Source organism: Crocodylus siamensis, chromosome 4 (genome assembly GCF_052110815.1).
Source record: "Crocodylus siamensis isolate JL-2025a chromosome 4, ASM5211081v1, whole genome shotgun sequence".
Classification (NCBI taxonomy): Eukaryota; Metazoa; Chordata; order Crocodylia; family Crocodylidae; genus Crocodylus; species Crocodylus siamensis.
This window is the reverse complement of record NC_143398.1, coordinates 154,507,671-154,526,180: the sequence shown is the minus strand read 5'-3', so window position 1 is coordinate 154,526,180 and position 18,510 is coordinate 154,507,671. Positions and strand designations below refer to the sequence as shown.

Here is an 18,510-nt window from a genome sequence, read left to right as displayed (position 1 = left end):
GACCCCCAGTTATCTTTCCTGCTTGGTGCAGAGGGCTGGACCCAATTATCTTCCGAGGTCCCGTCTGGCTTTACAATCTATGAATGTATTGTTGGGACAGAGTTTTCTATTTTGTTCAAGTGAATCCAGCATTAGGAGAGTAATCTCTCTGGGAACATTATTACTGAAAATAACTACTTTTTTAAAAGTTCTGAAGAACTGGAAAGAACATGTGCATAATAATATTACTAACTTGTAAACAAGTATTTCTCAGATAAATTGAAGAGGAATTGAGTATGGTTATTAATGCTTTTACAGGTATTAAAATCATATTGCCTTAGATATTTTCATTGCTTTTTTTTTTTTTTTGAGTGGAAGCAGAACAAAATGTTAGTGATGGCGGGAACTCCTGCAGTATGTGCATATACTGTTGAAATTTTGCAGAGCTTAATTTTGCTCAGTGCTTTACAGTTTTTAAGACTTTAAATTTATTTGTTATTACGCTTTCATTCAATTTTGAAGATAACATACTAAGATGAAAGAAATTTGATTTTCTGAATTAGCAAAGAGTTATACCTTATTCTGTTTAGTAATTACAGGCCAAGGACCTCACAGTTGCAAAGGCTAGCATGAGAAGGAATGTGATTCTGATAAAGGGATAAATTATTTTTGGTTATGAAACATGAGAATTTGAAAGAATGAACACGCACAGTCCTTGGGTTCTCAATGCCATTAGATTTCACCTGCTGGAGACAGTATTGCTATTTCTCATTTTAGTGTTTTGTTGCATCAGTGTCTCATTACTTAAATGCAATCTTTGGAATGCAGAGAGATTGTGCATAGTGCTCTTGCCTATCATGAAGGCTGAACCTCCCTCCCTATCCCTTCAGTATTTGAAGGTCATTCTTGGGCATTTTGGAGATGGAGGAAACTGCAGCTCGTCAGCTATACTTTCAAAGGCAAACTCAAGCTGTAATTGGAAAATATTGAAGGGAATACAAAGTTATAGAAATGCAGTACTCTAACCCCACTTCATAGTTTTTAAAAATTTATTCTTAACTTTTTGATCTTTTGAAAGGTCAGATTGCTGGCAACTTTTTAATTTTGTGGAGGTTAGGTCAGATTCATTTTCCAAGGAGACAGCTGAGAAACTTTTTCAAGTTTATATTACCATCAAGAACAAAAGCATGTGGCTGGAGGATATGTATTGCAATAGAATGTATAACCGTTTTGAAACCTTACTTTTAAAAACATTTATTTTTGTCACCCATTCTTGAGCACTTGTATCAGATACCATCCACATTAACTAGTCAAAGACTATGGCTGTTCCTTTGGGATCCTCAAGGGATTAACAGAGGCCAGTTTCTCTGAACAAATACTGGAAACAGTTAACATAGGATAAGACCCTTCATAGATGGCATAATTCCTGGAAGGCCTGGTTGAAACTTGGTTTGCAGAGCTTCACTTTTTTGCTTCTTGTAACATTTCTGCCAAAAGTGTTCAATAAGTATTCCCCTGGGTGGATCTAGAATTTTGAAAAGGGGAGTGTAGATGGTGAGGTGCATCATAGCATATATAAAGTGTCCACATGAGTACGGACATTTGGTTTCCTGGGGACGACTAGGAGCAGGACACCTTGTGCTGCCACTACTTGTCCCCAGGGAATGCCTGTGCCATGCGGTCAGTTAACCTGGGTTAGGTGGGGGAGCCTGGCATCTTGGGGGCTTCCTGGGGCTGCAGCAATGGCAATTCTGCCACTTGGAGCCTGGCCAGCAGCTGGAGTGTGGCTCTGGTTGAGCGGCACACATTACCCCTGTATGCATCACTCCCCACCTTTTTTTTGGCATGGGTTTTTTGATTCATGGATATCCAGAGGTCAAAAAAATCCCCCACACTGCTCCCTTGCAGTGCAAAGAATAGCTGAATGTGCAGTATGTGATGCCCCAGATGTGTCTGCAGTGCCACATACCTCACGGCTGTGCTCATCAGAATGCAGCCCATGTGTTTTTTCTCTTGTGAAAAAGAAACAAGAAGCTCTACTACTCTGCTAGGGGCCTCAGGCTGTATTATTCAGTTTAAGTTTGAAGCAAAAACAAATATAACTTCAATCGAATGAGTTAAAAACAGTCTGCTGTGAAATGGGAGCTCTGTAACCAGGAGCAGCTAACAGACATGAGAATTACAGAGCAAAAGATATTTTGATTGGTGGAACATCAAGACCACTAAAAAGAAGAGAAGGTCATTAGCATCTGTGGAATGAAGAGTTTAGAAGAGATCAGATCGATTAAGTCAGTTGACTCCATTAAGTTGACCACTAAATCAGTTTACCATTAAGTCAGTTGACTCCCTCAGCACTACTGACTAGAAGTGCTGCAGCCACTGCCAGGCAGTTGTTTTTAGACTTTGGGTGGAGCAGGAATCAAACGGGGGTTGCCTTGGCAGTCTTTGCACCAATGCACATCCCACCCCAATCCGCCCCGTGTATTCCTGTACTGTAGGAAAAACAGAGTTTATGTTGCATAATGATTAAATAATATCCACTCCAGCAGCAACTAAAGATGATGATAAACAACAGCTACCAAAGAAAATTAGCTGTTATGTTGAAAATTAACAATAGCTGTTGTTTATCATCATCCTTAGTTGCTGTTGGAGTGAATAGTCTCAAAACCAGGTGAGACCTGAGAGAGGGTATAGTAGCACCCAAAATCTTCTTTGTGTCCCTCCCAAGTACTCTTGGTCTAATAAATAATATCACTCATAAAAATCCTTGCCTCCTGCAAAAAGCCTTAAAAGGCTTGATAAAGCCTAGAGTGCTAGAAGAAAACTCATGTTCTGCCAATATTTCAAAAGGGTCAAGTGGATGAATCGTGTATCAGCCTATAGCCTGTCTTTGGAAATGCTGGTTGACCAGAACTGGGAGTGTTTTGTGGAAAAGGTCTGGTTTAATAAACTTTTTATTCAAAATCTGGAATTGGCTGGTCCCTGTCCAATATTTTCCAAATGAAAAAAAAATCTATTTTTGGTTTGAATTAAGTTAAGATGTATATTAAATGAAATACAAGAAAGCTTTTGATTGGCTGACACCAAATTGTTCTTTGTTGATTTGTGAAAATGTCCCAGCTCTTCACTCTGACCTGATTTCAAAATCGTAAATGTTCCTGCAGTGGGAACATCATTGCTTCCCCTGCTCTCAGTGGAACTAGTGGTAGATGGTTTTTCTCTATCTTTAGTGTGGACATGATTGATCTGTGCAACTACTTCCAACACTAGAGCTGGTTCTGTTGGTTTATTTATTTGATTTTATATGACATCCTTCACAACCAAGGCTTAGGGCAGCTTACAGTAAGAAAACAGGATAATGTATAAACCAGGAGAATGACAGAGCAAAACAATATAAAAAGGGAACTAGAATATCAGCATAAGACAGAGCCCCTGCCCAAGGCCCTTGGGCTCCCACATACTTGGGGCCTATGGCCCAGACCATTTAGGGCTTTTTAGGTCAAAACCAGCAATTTGAATTGCACCCAGAAAGCCATTGGGAGTCAGTGCAGACTCTGAAGCACTGGGATTGTGCTCTTGGCAGTGCACCTGTGTCAGAAGGCGGGCTGCCACATTCTGCTTCATCTATAGCTTCCAGACAGTCTTCAAGGGCAGTAGACTGCATTGCAGCAGTCTAGTCTCGATGTTATGAAGGCACAGATGATGATGGCTAGATCCAAATCTGAAAGAGTTGCAGCCTTGTCACTAGATGAAGTTGGTGAAAGGCTCTCCTAGCCACACCTACCAATTGGATATCCAGGTGCAACAGAGGATCCAGGAGCCCCCCCAGGCTGTGAACCTGACAAGAGGAGGCTGAATCCCAGCAATAATAGGTGTCCCAGTTCCTCCTAAGTCAAGTGATCTGCTCATGACCACAACCTCTGTCATATCTGGATTCAGTTTGTTGGTTCACCTAAACCAGTCCCCAGCTGCAGCCAGGCACTGGGAAAGGCCTGAGACTGCCAGGTCATGGTCAGATGAGAAAGGGAGGTGGAGCTGGGTGTCATCAGTGGACTCATGGCACCTCACTCTGAAGCTCCACACAGTCTAGCCTCATATTTGCATTGAAGAGGAGGGGTAACAGCTGAAATAGCACAATTCTGCTGTTGCAAAGAACTTAAAAAGACCCCAACAGATCAGAATGTTTTTAACACTATGGATTCCTATTTGAAAACTCTGGGTTTATCTTGTAAAATCAAGTTTGTATCCCTAATGGTGTGGCAGCCCGCAGGACCCTTGAAAGGATCTCAAGTCATCCCAGGGTGCCTTGGCACTCTGGTTCAGAATTGCTGCTCTAGGACATCCCTGCCATTATCAGAAATTTACCTTTTTCCTCAGTAACATAATGATGTGTGGTAAGTGGGACACAAAATCCAGGTGCTGCCTGAGAAGAGAGGGGAGTGCTGGAATGGAGCTAGGGGGTGCCTCAGCTTCCCGTTCCTCTCTTCCCTTCACACACTGCACCTTTCTTGTAGCAGCTCCAGTAGCAGAGAGGGCAGAGAACTGGTAGAGGAGCAGCAACTGGTGGTATGCTATGGCTGGGGGATGTCTCACCATGTTTTTTGCTGCCAAAAAGTGGCACTTTTAGTTCACTCAATATTCATGTGTTGCCTTTGCTGCTGCTACTCAGTCCTCCCTACTGTCAGAATTGGAGCTGGAGCAAGGAAGGTGTAGGGTGCAGGGGACACGTTGTACTGTTCAGGGCGCCATACTGGCCAGTTATGCCTTGGCTTTTGGCAGCTCAAGGAAGCAGCATAGCTGCTCCCTCCTTTTCCAAAATGGTTGCTGTTGATTTATTGTGAGGCATGTCTGTTCAGCAGCAAGCCTGGGAATCGATCCAAAGTACAGGTAGTTTTTGCTGAAATTTAAGTACTGTCAACAGCTTTACCCAGATTTCAGTTGTGTAGAATTATTGAAATTGCATGCATCTTAAGTCAGAGGTGGGTAAACTATACCCTGCTAAGGGATTTTTCCAGTCTGTGGGAGGTCCCTTGGCCCCACTGGGCCTAGGCATGGGGGGGCAGCCCAGGCTGCAGTGAATGCAGCCAGTCCTGCAGGCCCTGGGTGCGGAGCAGGGCTGGCGTAGTGTGGCAGCCAGACTTGCTTCCCACTAGCCCCAGCAGTGGTGGCTCCTTCTGGCTGCCATCATAACCAGACCTGGCCCCACTGCCCAGGCACCCCAGTTTGTCCACCCACACCCACCGATGGGGGTAGGACCTGCATGGGCAGGGTGTACAGCGAGGCAAATGGGATGGGGCTGTAGGCAGGCAGGGAGCAGTGTCCGGGAGCAGGATGGGCATGACTGAGATTAGAGTGGGATCGTGGGACATTGACTATACAGGGCCCAGAGCAGAGCCACAATCCATTGCCCATGCATCCTTGCCAGGGGCACTGGTTCCATGGGCAGGGGTATGCAGGGAGCAGATCATGGCTGTGCCCCACGCTTTGGCCCTGCACTGTCACCACCCCGAGATCCTGGCCCCAACCTCACCCATCCGCTCCGGGTAACAGATCCCCACTTGCCCGTGTCTCTATCCCATTATCTGGCTACACGCCCTCCCCTTGTAGGTCCTGGTCAGTCTTCAACACCTCAGCCCCACAGTGTCATGGTCCTATGATCCCAGCCCCGCCTGCCTATCCTGCTCCCAGATGCCTCTCCCCACCCACCCACAGATCCATCCCACCTGCAGGGGAACAGAGCCACTTAAGGAGTTTTAGTGAGCTGCTGGAAGGGAGGAGGGTGCAATCTGGCCCATGACAGCTCACCAAAATTCCCTAAGTGGCCCTCAGGTCCAAATAATTGCCCACCCTTAGTCCAGGTACTTCCTTGTGGAGCCAGTGAATTCAGAACTTTACTCATTGGCTTGTTACTGATGGATGCTATGGAATACACATGGTTATACTTATTTCCACACTTCCCGTTAATGCCAATCAAGGAGACTGATGCCATGGCAGAAGCTGTTAACATTTGAATTACTTGCCAGTGATGCCAATTAGCTTCACTGCTCTGTGACTGTGTTATTTCTAATTAAAAGCCATTGCTGCTGCTTCCAAGAAGATTGGAAAATGTCCCCTGAATGTACTGTTCATTGGTGGTGGGGGGGGTGGACACATGAACGACGGACCTTTTACTTAAGCATAACAGCTTGAGAGAACTAGTTCCAGGAAGGATGGCGAAAAAGACAAGCAGGAGGCAGATAGACAGTATTCCCCAGCATTTCCCAAGGGTTTTTGTGTGTCTGTCTGTGGAAGGATGAAACTAGAAGCAGCATTTTGGCTATGCTATAGTTTGGAATAGCCTGTGAATTTATCTTGTATTCTGTTTCTGGTGCCAGCTACCCAATTGGTGTGTTTATCTCATCCTAGTCTGATTCCTGTATTTGGACTCAGGGTAGGAGTACCAATGTTATAATAATCAGGGCTGTAAATCTCCTCAAAGTGGATTCTTTATTAGAAGAATGATTGATCTGATTCTTAATTTAAACAGCTGCACACGATAATTAAGCAAATAATGTTCATGCATCTGTTGAAGATTTTTCTTTTCTTGCCAGAACACAAATTTAGAAAGATCTTTTTTCAGTCAAATTCTTTAAACCTTTTTAGTGTTGGATAAGAAGGATTTCAGAGTCCAAGACCATTGGTTTTTTCTTCGCAGCAGTGATACTTCAAGTATTCTCTAGCATTCCCTGTCCATTAGGGCTGTGCGAGGCTTCAGACAGAGCTTCGGATCCAGAGAAGCTTTGGATGCTTTGAGGGCTGAAGCAGCACGTCTGGGTCAAAGTACTGCCTCATTTCGGCTTCCCGAAGTGGTTCGGAGCTTCTGAAGAGCTTCGGAGCCACCTCGGGGATCCGGCTGTAGGGTATAATGGGGAAACAATAAAATATATAAAACTTTGTTGGTTTTTGTCCAATTTGGATGAAATTTTCGGGTGGTAGATTCTGCAGAGAGGATGAAGCCTGCCACGTTTCAAGAAGATTGGTGCAGGGGCTTGGGGAGAATGGCACCCCAAATTCTTGAAAGCAAAACTCCTGTCTCATCTACGTGTTACACCACAGGGGGGTTAAAACTGCAGGGCTAGTAGCTCTTACTGAGGCTACAAAGCGTGCCAGGTTTCAAGAAGATCAGAGCAGGGGTTTGGGGGCAACTGCCCCTCAAGCTGCGGACAAACAAAACTGGTGCCATGGGTGCTTGTGGCACTGACTGTCTGGCTTGAGGAGGGGAGACACTACTGCAGGCCTGGCTGCTAAGTTACTGTGTTACCAACTAATCAATCAGTCATGATTCACTCAGGGACCAGCTTAGAACACAGGACCTAGCTACTACACAATGAGTTAATGAGCATCAATTAGTACCTACATAACCAGGCTAAGGAGAGGAAAGAATCAATACAAACAATCAACTGCTCCAAGAGGGACACAGTCAGCAGCTAGGGGTGCAGGGCCCCAGAATCCCCCTGCACCGATCTCTTCCACAGCTGGCAGGCATCATGGCTGCAGCAGGGGCCACCATCCCTGCAGCTGTCACCACGCTGCACCTTAACATGCAGTGTCACCCATTGCACGAATTTTGCTTGTCCACAGCTTGAGGTGCAGTTCCCACCAAACCCCTGCACCAATCTCCTAGAAACTTGGCAGGCTTTGTGGCCTCAGCAAGAGCTACCACCCCTGCAGTTTTGACCCCCCTGTGATGTGACAGCCGTGACATGAATTTGGCTTTCAGGAATTTGGGGTACATTTCCCCACAAACCCTCTACACTGATATTCTTGAAACTTGGCAGGTTTCATGGTCTCAGCAGAGGCTACCATCCCTGCAAGTTTCATTCCAAATTGCACAAGAAACAACAAAGTTATAGATATTTCATTGATTCCCCATTATACCCTGTTCTGGAGTGACTTCCTTGCAAGACAATAGAAATCATGTTCCAAATTGAATTGTGGTACCCTAGATCTCTTCTAAAGGGGGCCATTTTGTTTCAAGTCTGAAACATGAGACTGGCTTGAGGTGGCCTGACTTGGAAACATAACAGAATGTTCTGCGTTTCTTCATTGATTGGGTTGGAGCAGATGGTCTACTGTACCTGCAAAGGACTCTGGTAATGGGCTGCAACCTGTTGAGATGTCTTCCTTTCTCTGAGCACCTGCTTAAAATTTTGGGTGTTTTTACATATACTCTGGAGTTTGGGTGGAGGAGGGGGGACACTTTAATTAGAGTGTCGCTGAGAGATGCTTTAAAGTGCCACAGTGTCTCATGTATCAGCACCCCATACTTCATATGGTGGCAGGGTGTAGCAGGGCACTAAGGTGCCTGCTACTGATAATGGTAACATGGGCGTAGCTGCCACTCAATAGGGCAGCACAGGTGTGAGTTGCTAAAGCAACTGATTGTGTCAGCTGACCGGAAGGGGGCAGGGCCTGGCCTTTATAAACAGAGGATGCTGAGGCCAGAGGTCAGTTCCCCTCTGGCAGCCTAAGGAGCAAGAGCTCTGCTAGAGCGAGCAAGGCAGTGTTGTGTGTTAGCGTGCGGATACAGGGTGGAGAGGACCCTGACAGGGATGAGAGGTTAGCCGGGTTGGCTTAAGATTTATGTTGTAGCCGAGGGGCTTTGAGTTTCTGTTTTGGGTTGATAGTTGTAATTGCGAACCGGAGGACCGGGCGAGGCTGTAGGGGTGGAGGGGGCCTCATTAGGAGCTCCCCAGTAAGGTGGGGGTGTTCCTAGCGCCGCAGGAGGCGCTGCATTTTGGGGTGTCCTGACCCCGGCCCAGTGCGGGCAGCTTCGGGACAAGCTCAGTGTTGTGCGTAGGCAGAAACCCCAGTGGGGCATAGGCCCGAAGAGGCGGGTCTGGGGGCCAGGTAAGGCTAAGGCCACATGAGCCCCAATCGTGAAAAGCCCAGCGGGTGAGGAGCATGAGGAGCGCAAGCACAGGCCCAAGTGCGGGCGAGGAGCGCAAGCACAGGCCCAAGCGCGGGTGGGCAAAAGCCCGGTGAGCACGGAGAGACAGGCCCCAGTCGGTAAGGGGAAAAAGCCCCAGAAGCAGGTGAGCTGTTTGAGAAGCCCCGGTGAGGGTGAGTGCGCAGTGAGCCTGGGAGAGGGCATGTACACAGTAAGCTCCAAGGTGGGCAAACAGATCGAGCAGACCCGAGGGGGGAGCGAGCACATCGTATAGAGACCCGGTATAGCAAGGCAGGCCCCGTGCCAAGGAGTGCAGGAAGGCAGCCTCCCATTAAATATTTACCAACAAGACGTGGCGGGCGAGACAGAGGGTGCATTCAAGACCCAGGCTTGGCACGGTAGTTAGGGACGCTAAGGGGAGTTCATGGGACCCCTAGAGCCCCTCCTGCCACACAGGGGCACTTGAACTACAGTTTGTCGAGTGAGCATTAGTTAAAGCGCACCTGCCACCATTTTGAAGTACAGGGACACTGATGCACAAGGCACAGAGGCTGGCTGGAGCACACTGATTGGCATGCTCTGACAGACTCTATTTAATTGAATCTGTTCTGACCCACTGTAATGACAACCTCCCACCATGTCTACAGGCATCCTTTGATGTTGAGAGAGGAAACATGCAACAATTTTGCACTTAGCCAACTTCTCTTTCCTCTAGCATAAACAACCATTTCTCAGGCTACAAGAATGGGTCGTGTCCAAGTCAACTGCTTCTGATCAGAAATACCTGTTGTGGTATGCTTCTGTTCCATTAAAGATGAGATCGGTTACTGCAGGGTGAGGACTAGTTTACTGATTTACCAGAGACAAAAATTTATTTTTTCCTTCTGTTAAATTCCCCTTACGTTATTCCAGTGTTTATTGCAATTTGGTCTTGGCATGTCAAAACCAGTAGTATCTTTAGAGCATTCTAATAGAATTATTTGTATTGCAGTAATGTTCAGCTAGGATTGCTGGAGTTGATAAATTGGCTGTAAACACTGTCTCTAGTGAGAAATTTGACCCACAAGACATCAGGCGAGATGTGAAGAAGGTCTGAGTTAGAGAAATGAAAGCACAGTGTGTGTGGTTTTTCGCCTGTAAAGGATAATCTTTTGAAGGGCATCAGGTCATAAAATGGCTTAATAGTGGCTCCTATATGACTTTGGCAATAATCTCTCATTTTGGATACTACAGCTTGAATGAATTTGACCCAGCTTGTAGAGATTTCAGAGCAAAAATACATAGTTGGAGTTTAAAGAAAATGTACAGTGCTACTGTATTTGTTCATTACAATGGGAAAATGGATAATTCTGTAACTAAGGACAGGAGGTTGAGATGTGTGTTATCTGTTCCTGGCTCTACATCTGACTAGCTGCATGGCCATGGGCAGAGATGTTTAATGGTCATGAGCATACAGTGGTGTGCGAAACATCAGAAGAATGGTTCTGTTGCATGTACAAAGAACAGGAGAAGAGCGTTAATTCAAGAACAAGACTATGTTTCTCCTTTGAGATAAGTTACCATTCTTTTACATCTGTACGCTTCGTTTGTTAAATACTACATGTAAAACACGAAAGGTAGAATTTATGGTTTGCTAGAGTTCTTGCTGTTTTGTACTACCTTGAGAGACTTGGCCCACTTACTAGCCCTGCTGTATGGGCCAATGATTGCTGCTATTGCTGAGGGAAACGTGAGAATTGCCATTCTGCCTCAGACATATGACCTATCTAATTCGGCCAGGATATGATGATCTGTAGGAAGATGCGAGTGTCCAATCCCTGATTTAACCTTTATAATTATACTAGCCAGTTGCCTGTCAAGAATGATGAGGGGATGAGGATGGAGGACAGCCACCCAATGCCCCACACTGCCACTGCTCTGCCTCTGGCCCTGTGGGTGCCCCCCCCCACGCCTCGCCCACATGCTCTGGCCCCTCAGTCCCCGCAGTCATGGGGGGTGAGGAGGTGGGCGTGGACAGAGCCCCATGTCTGGCCCTGTCACTGCTTCTTGTCCGGCCCCATTCCCCCACTTCTCCCTCCTCCCCCCACCCCTACCGTGTTGGGTCTGGGCCTGTTGCTCCCCCTGTCCTTCCCTCTCTACCTCCAAGGAGCAGGGCCGGGGAAGTGGGGTGAGGCCAGAGCTCCTGGCCTCCCACCCCAACTCCGGCCCTACTTGGGGATGGCAGGGATGGTGCCACCGTGACAGTGAGGAGTGAGGGGCTGAAGCGGAGGGGTGAAGCCAGCAGTGCTGGCCTCTTTCCTCAACCCCCCCCCCTTTCCGCCACTGAGGCCCTGCTCCTTGATGCTGCCATGACAGTGGGGACTGAGGGGTGGCAGTACCCCCCACCTCTCAAATTCTAACCCCCACTCTGACCCCTCAGTCCCCTCTGTCATGGTAGCACTGTCCCTGCTGTCCCCCTCTGCGTCTGGCCCCAACCCTGCTTCTTGTCTGGCCCCGTTCCCCTTCCACCTTCCCTCCCCACCCCTCTGCCATGTTGGGTCCAGGCCCCCCATCTTCCATCCCCCTCTGTCTCCAAGGAGCAGGGCCAGGGATGGGGCCAAGGCCAGCACCACTGGCCTCTCCCTTCTCACCTCTGCTGCAACTGCTCCATCACTGCTGCCTTCAGGGAGCCGTCGCATCCTGTCCAGAATGCTGTTGGAGCACTCTGGTTGTTTTAGACAGCCAATCAAAGTGCAAATAAAGCATTACAGACAGACAGACAGACAGACAGACTAAGGATTTTATAATATTAGAACTAGCCAGTTGCCCGTCAAGAATGACAGGGGGAAGGGGAGTGGGTGGGGACAGAGGCGGGAGAATGGGAGGAGTGGGCTCAGGGCTGACTGGGGGCGGGGGAGAAGTGAGCCGGAGCCCAACATGGGGGAGGAGCCTACTCCTCCCATCCCCCTGCTGCTACCATGTTGGGCTGGGCCCACTGCTTCCCCCCCCCACACACACACACTGTCCCCTCTTCACCACTGTGATGAGCCAGCTTCTGTTGGGCCTGCTCCTCCTTGCCCCGCCCCATCAGGGCCAGGGCTACTCCTCCCCTTCCCCCACCACTGCCACATTGGCCCAAGTTCTCTCTCTCTCTCTCTCTCACACACTGTGTCAGCCCTGCAGGCAGCGACGATGGAACAGGGGACAGATGGGCCAAGGCCAGCACTGGTGGACTTGCCCCCCACCCACAGCATCCCAACCTTATGCCACCGCTGCCCCGTCCCTTGTGTCCTTGCCATCAAGGTGGTGCTCTGCTGGACCCCTCCCCCCCCCAATCCCAACTGTATTCACACTCTGGTTGTTTCAGTCAGCCAATCAGAGTGTGAATAAAGCGTTATGGATGGACAGACAGACAGATTAAGGCTTTTATAATAGAATATTGTCTCAATGACATCCCATGGAACTGAGCTAAACCAGTGGTGTTCAACCTTTTTGGCCTCAAAGGCCAGAAGAATGGTGCAGGGCCCCTGTGTGGGTTGGATCAAGCCCTGTGGCCTGGCATCACCCCCTCCCACCTCCTGCATGCCAGGATTGGGTCCTGGGGCCTGTTACCCAGGTGGGTTCCTTCTGCTGGGGTTGGGTGTTGGGGACCCAGAGCCACCCCCTCCTTGCCCCCACGTGCCAGGATTGGGTCCTGGAACCCTGGCACTGCTCCCTCCAGGTCCCCCTGGGATTGGGTCCTGGGGCCTGGACACTGGGATTGGGTGCCAGATCTAGCCTGAAGGGCTTGTGGCTCCCTGTGAGTCTAGAGATTTGGCAGCAGGGGAGTGGTGCCACTGCTTTCCTGTTGCCAAATTTCCATACCTTTGGGGAGCCAGATGGGTGAGATGACACAACACCATGGGCCAGAGCTTGAGCACCCTTGAGCTAGATCAAGGGTGGGCAAAATACAGCCCATGGGCTGAATCTGGCTAGCCAGCAGACTGAATCCAGGCCACATGCAGGCACCCACCAATTAATTATTATATCCAGCCTGGCCAGTGGCTGCCCCTGCTGTGCTCTGCATGGGGGCAGGTTCTGCCTACTTCCAGCCTCTCCCGCCAGAGGGCCTCATCCCTGGCCAGCGGGCACAGCTTCCAGGTAGTGCTGCTGCTACTGCTGCGGCCACCCAGGGAACTGCTGGGCTCCTCCAGCAGCTCCTCCTGTCCCTGCTGCAGTGCTCCAGGCAGCAGGTAGGGAGGGGAAGCTGCAGCATGGGGAAAAGGGAAGGGCAGGGGGCAGGCTCTGCCTGCAGCTCACTTTGGTCCTGCTTGTGCATGGCTAAATGGGGAGGAGCTTGGCTGCTCACAAAACACCAGTAGCCAAATGCGGGGCAGGAGCTGCATCAGCAGCTAACGTGGGCTCAGCTGCAACCCTACTGGGAAAGTGTGGGACAGAGGCCAAGAGAGCCAGCAGTTCCGGGCTTAGCTCCCTCCCTCCCTCCCTCCCATGGGTGACTGGTGCTCCCTAAAATTCATTAAGTGGATTAAGTGAAATAATTGCCCACCCCTGAGTTAGGTGGTTAAATTTAAGAATTATATGAAAAGGTGTGTCATGCTATTGATTTTTTAATTTCACACCTTTCAATCCATTGAAAGACTCCTTCCTTCTACTTCTGTGCATTGAAATACAGTGCACAGAAATGCTGTATATGCTTCCTTTAGATCCTGCAGCATTTTATAGCCTTGCTAAACTAAATAATCCCAGTTCTTCAGTCTTGCTACTTAGAAGTTTTTCTAGGCACTTAATCATTTTTATCGCCTCCAAATCTATTCTAATTCTGTAATATCCTTTGAAATGGGATAGCCAGCCCTGAAGAAGTCATTCTAGATGAGACTGCAGCAACTGTTTATATGGCATAATGTTTTCTATATTGTTCTCCTTCCCTTCCTTTGCTTTTTTTCCCCACAGCTGCATGCTGAGCTAAAATCTTTACTGAGCTATCCAAAATTGTACCCGTGTCCCTTTATTAAGTGTGTACAGTTAATTTAGAAAGCTGTCAGGTATACTACGACAAACTTATGAGGTCTACCATATGTGCAGAGTTTAGGATGGTCCCCTTGAAATATGTCCTAGAGCAGAGCTGTCCAAATGACAGCCTCTGGGCCACACAGAGCACTTGAGGGGTTAATCTGTGGTCCTCTGACTTTTGTTCCAGGCACCACTGCTGTGAGGGTCTTTGGGCTCTCCCTCCCTGCTCCAGCTTCTACTTCCTGGGGGCAGGGTGGAGCAATACAGCTTGTGAGGCTTAGAGAACTTGTGACTAGTGAATTTGGGAGGACGTGGCCTGTGGTCCCTAGCCATTTGGAAGTTGGACAGCCTTGTCTTAGAGGTTGCATTGTACTCCTGATGAGAGGCTCTAGCACTGTAGTGGAAGAAGTGTGAATCCATTCTGAACCTGCAATTGTTTTTTTTCTTGCACACTAAAAAAATTGTTTCCATGTCTGTAAGGCTGGTGCTATTCTGAAGGTGCAGCAGCATTTTCCTTCCAGTATGCATTGTTTTGCAGTGATCAACTTTGAATGTTTTTGATTATTTTACCAGTGTTGGCAACCCAAGAGAATTTTTTTTTTACTAGCATTCTGAAAATGTTTTACTGGCAGACAAACTTTTTTACTGCCCTGTTTTACATAATATTAATTTAACCCTTCTGCCAGACCATGGACAAGAGCTGAGTTCACATTTAGGGGTTCAACGCCAACCAGAATACAATGTTATGGACAGCCAAACAAGTTTGCACATTTATCAGTTAAAAAAAAAAAAAAAGTAATAATTCTTGTGTTGGAACCATTGCTTGACTGCAGCAATGATTTTACACCTTGCTTCCCCCACCCCTGGGATCCTCTATTCAGCTGTGCACACTGATGCTTTCACTGCATCTCATGCCATGCTCTTCCCCTGCCTTGCCCCCACTGGTCCCACCCCCTCTTCAGGCACAGAACACCAAAGAAAAACTGTTGTCTGCAAGGTGAACAGTATTACAGGCAGATGGGTTGCAGCAGTAGCACATGGCTGGGGATAGGGCAGGGAACTATGAAGGTTAACCATAAAGCCCTGACAAGAGGTCCCTTTGGGTGCTGCACTTCTGCTCAGACACCAGGTGGAACTGCTGTGCTCTGCCTGCCCTTCCACAGTGTGTCCAGCTCCTTTCTGGTGACTGAGCTTCAGTCAAGCTCTGGTGGCTTAATTTTTTTATGGATGGCTCAGGTTTTCAACAGATTGTACAGGCGGGCATTTTTATCATTGGTTTTTATGGCCTGTCCATGGACAGTTGTCATCCCCGCATTGTACTCATTCATCAAGTGTTTAAGTTCCTCACAGCCATCTATGGCTTTCATTAAACTGAGTAACTTTCTTCCATAGATTTTGCTACCGTTTGGCCCTGAGTCCCAGATTGCTGAACTTATTTATTAAAAGTACCAAGCTTAGTATATAATCTTGAGGCATCCACATTTCTTTTCATCCCACCCCATGATTAAAATTGTCAAAACTATTTTCCTGGTCTGTCTGTTTCCTGTTTTATGCAGTATTTCATTCAGGACAAAACTTTGCTTCTCACCCTGTTACTTCATTTCTTTAGTAATTTTTTTGTGAATGACCTTGTTCAAATATCTGAAAGTCTAAATTATGTTGACACATTCTCCTTTCTCCACTGCTTTATTGTCAAATTCAAAGAATTCTAACTGATTAGTGAGGCATGATTTTTTTTCTTTGTAAAAACTATGCTTTCTAGACCCTAAAATAACCAGAGGCCTAGAAAAACTCCTGTATGAAAGGAGGAAAATAACTAAAATCCTTAAAGGAGATGGATGAGATGGCATAATAAAGAGGTATGTAACACTCGAGAGTGTGTGCAAGTTGGCACCACCTTGAGACGGGTACCTGGTCTGTGTTTGTTACCTCTGGCACCAGAAGTAATGAGTAATAGCTATATATGTCACAGCTATATGACTGTCTTGAGAACAACAGGAAAGTGGGCTACTTTGGTAATAAGGACTCAGTCAGTTAACACACACAAGGAGTAATAAGTACATTCTTGCGCCAAACTACTTAAAATGGGAACATACTTGTATCTCTGTGTCTCTATTTCCCCGTGGTTAAGTGTGGATGATGTTGCCTGCCTTTGTAAAGTGCTTTGAGATGCGCTGAGGAAAGGTGTTTCAGAAGAGCTATATAGTAATGTGGGGATTTTTTTCATGCATTTTGTGCACTCCAAAGCTGTGTGACTGAATACCTGTGGAAATTTGCTTCTTTACAGGTAAATCGGTTTAACAAGGTGGAGGACAGAGCAATTTTTGTCACTGATCGACACCTTTATAAGATGGACCCCATAAAGCAGTACAAGGTGATGAAGACCATCCCACTCTACAATGTAAGTAATGAGGATTGGAACCTGAGGGCTTGGGACTTTTTATCATAGACTCTAATGCAGACTCCCTCTGAACTCGAGTAAGGTACTAAACACATGACTCAGGTAAGGTAATAAACACATGGCACAATTTCTCTACCTACTAAGTGAAGGTGACACTTACAGTGAGTTGTGTTTAACCTCCTGAGAATTGAGCAATGCCATTTCCTTGCAAGGTGATTGTTTGGTCTAATTCCACCATAAAGGTCAGGAGCAAAACTGCTCATTATTAGACCTGTGTGAAGTGGCTAGTATTTGCTTCAGATTTGGATTCATCTGATTCGGGGGGCAGTGATTCGAGTCAGTGATTCAAATCACTGTCCTGATTTGATTTTGTTGAATCTGATTCGGAGATTCAGCAGCAGCTGAATCTCCGAATCGGCCAGGCCAGGCCCGGCCCATCCCCTTACCGTCTCCCAGCTCAGCAATGGCTGCCCCGCCTGCCCCAGCTCCCAGCACTTGGGGGGGAGAAGCCCCAGCTCAGCAGGTGCTGCTGGGCGGGGGGTGATCCCTGCTGCCCCATGTTGCATGGGGGCCTCTGCATGAGCCCCTGAACCATCCCCCGCCCCCAATGCTCCCCCAGGCCTCCCACAAGTGCCCTGCACAGGCCAGCTCCAGCCCTTTTAAGAAAAAAAAAACCCTAAACGCTTTTATTTTTCCTAAAGGGCCAGAGCCCTGGCAGGCAGGGGCCAGGGGAGTTGGGGGTGGAGGGGGCTTATGCAGAGCCCCCCATGCAGTGGGGGGCAGTGGGAATCGCCCTCTGCCCAGCAGCACCCGGTGAGCACCAGGGCTTTTTTTAAAGCGCCAGGAGCTGGGGCAGGCAGGGCATCCATGGGGGGAGGAGGGGCAGTGGGCAGAGGTCAGGGAGGCTGGGGGAGTGGGAGGGGTTCAGGGGGGCTGGCAGGAGTTGCCTCCTCCTCCCCTGCCCCTAGTACTTACCAGCTCGGAGTGGCTGCAGCTCCCTGCTGCAGCCACCAGGTACTGCCCGAATCATCAAAGCTCTCAGAATCTTTGCCGAAGATTCAGAGAACTTTTGAATCAATTTGGGCCTTTAAATTGGTCCCCTGACTAGATTTGGATTCGGAATTTCAGCCACTGAATCCGGCTGAATCTTCTCCAAATTGAATCACCACCCGAAGCTTCACACAGCCCTACTCATTAGGTTTTGCTCTGCAAACTGTTTTATCGTTTTCTTACAGTGTGCTGCTGCATCATGGCTCCATGAAGTGAGGTTAGCATGTCAGAGTGGCTGATTTAGGATTTTTATGCCTTTGTGGGTTGGCTTGACCCTCAACATTGTTTGAATTTTTTTTGGAAAGCTTATAAAAAAACCTAAATTCTGAATCAGCCTAGTATTTGGCCTCCAGGCTAACAGAAGCTTAGCTCACATTGGCAAAGATGCAGATTACCACTGGTGGGGAGGGGGCTGGGAAGAGCTGGCCTCTTAGCTCCTCGGTGTCCCTTTTCAGCTGATTCAGTTCTAATTATTTATTTCAGCCTGAGGTAAAGCCACAATGATTATAATGAAATGACAAGGCCCAGTTGTATTGCTTTGAGACTGTCACTACCGTACAAGTAGGGCTGTGCGAAGCTTGAGGTGGTGATTCAATTTGAAGGAGATTCGGCCCAATTCGGTGGCTGAATCTCTGAACCCTAATTGAATCATGGGACCAATTTAAAGGTCTGAATCGATTCAAAGCTCTCCAAAGAGCTTTGATTTGGACAGTCCCTGGTGGCTGCAGTAGGGAGCTGCAGCCACTCTGAGCTGGTAAGTACTAGGGGAGGAGGCTGGGGGAGGTGGAGGTGACCATGGGGGGACTCCTGCCAGGCCCCCTGCTCCAGCACGGTATTTTAAAGAAAGCCCAAGTGCTCACTGGGTGCCATTGGGCAGGGGGGTGATCCCTGCTGCTCCCCCCACTGCCCCATGCTGCATGGGGGGCTCTGCCACAAGCCCCCTGACTCCCCCCTGCTCCCCCAGCCGTCCTACAGGTGCCCCACCCAGGCCAGCTCCAGCCCTTTAAGAAAAAAAAAAACAAGAAAAGCCCTGGGACTCACCATTACTGCAGGGGGCCTTGGGACTTCGGGGGCTCATGCAGAGCCCCCCACGTGGCATGGGGCAGTGAGAATCGCCCCCTGCCAGCATAAGCGATGAGTCCCGAGGTTCATGTGTTTTTTG

At 48.1% G+C, this 18,510-nt stretch overlaps 1 protein-coding gene across 2 annotated transcripts in view; it reads left to right on the top strand.

Annotated features, from left to right (window-relative positions):
• MYO1D (myosin ID) overlaps positions 1-18,510 on the top strand; it is a 268,077-nt gene that overhangs the window by 151,914 nt on the left and 97,653 nt on the right. For both annotated transcript variants that reach the window (XM_090044297.1, XM_090044298.1), the window contains exon 20: positions 16,185-16,298. In XM_090044297.1, coding sequence (XP_089900423.1) covers positions 16,185-16,298 — 114 coding nt within the window. The remainder of the gene's footprint in view (positions 1-16,184; positions 16,299-18,510) is intronic.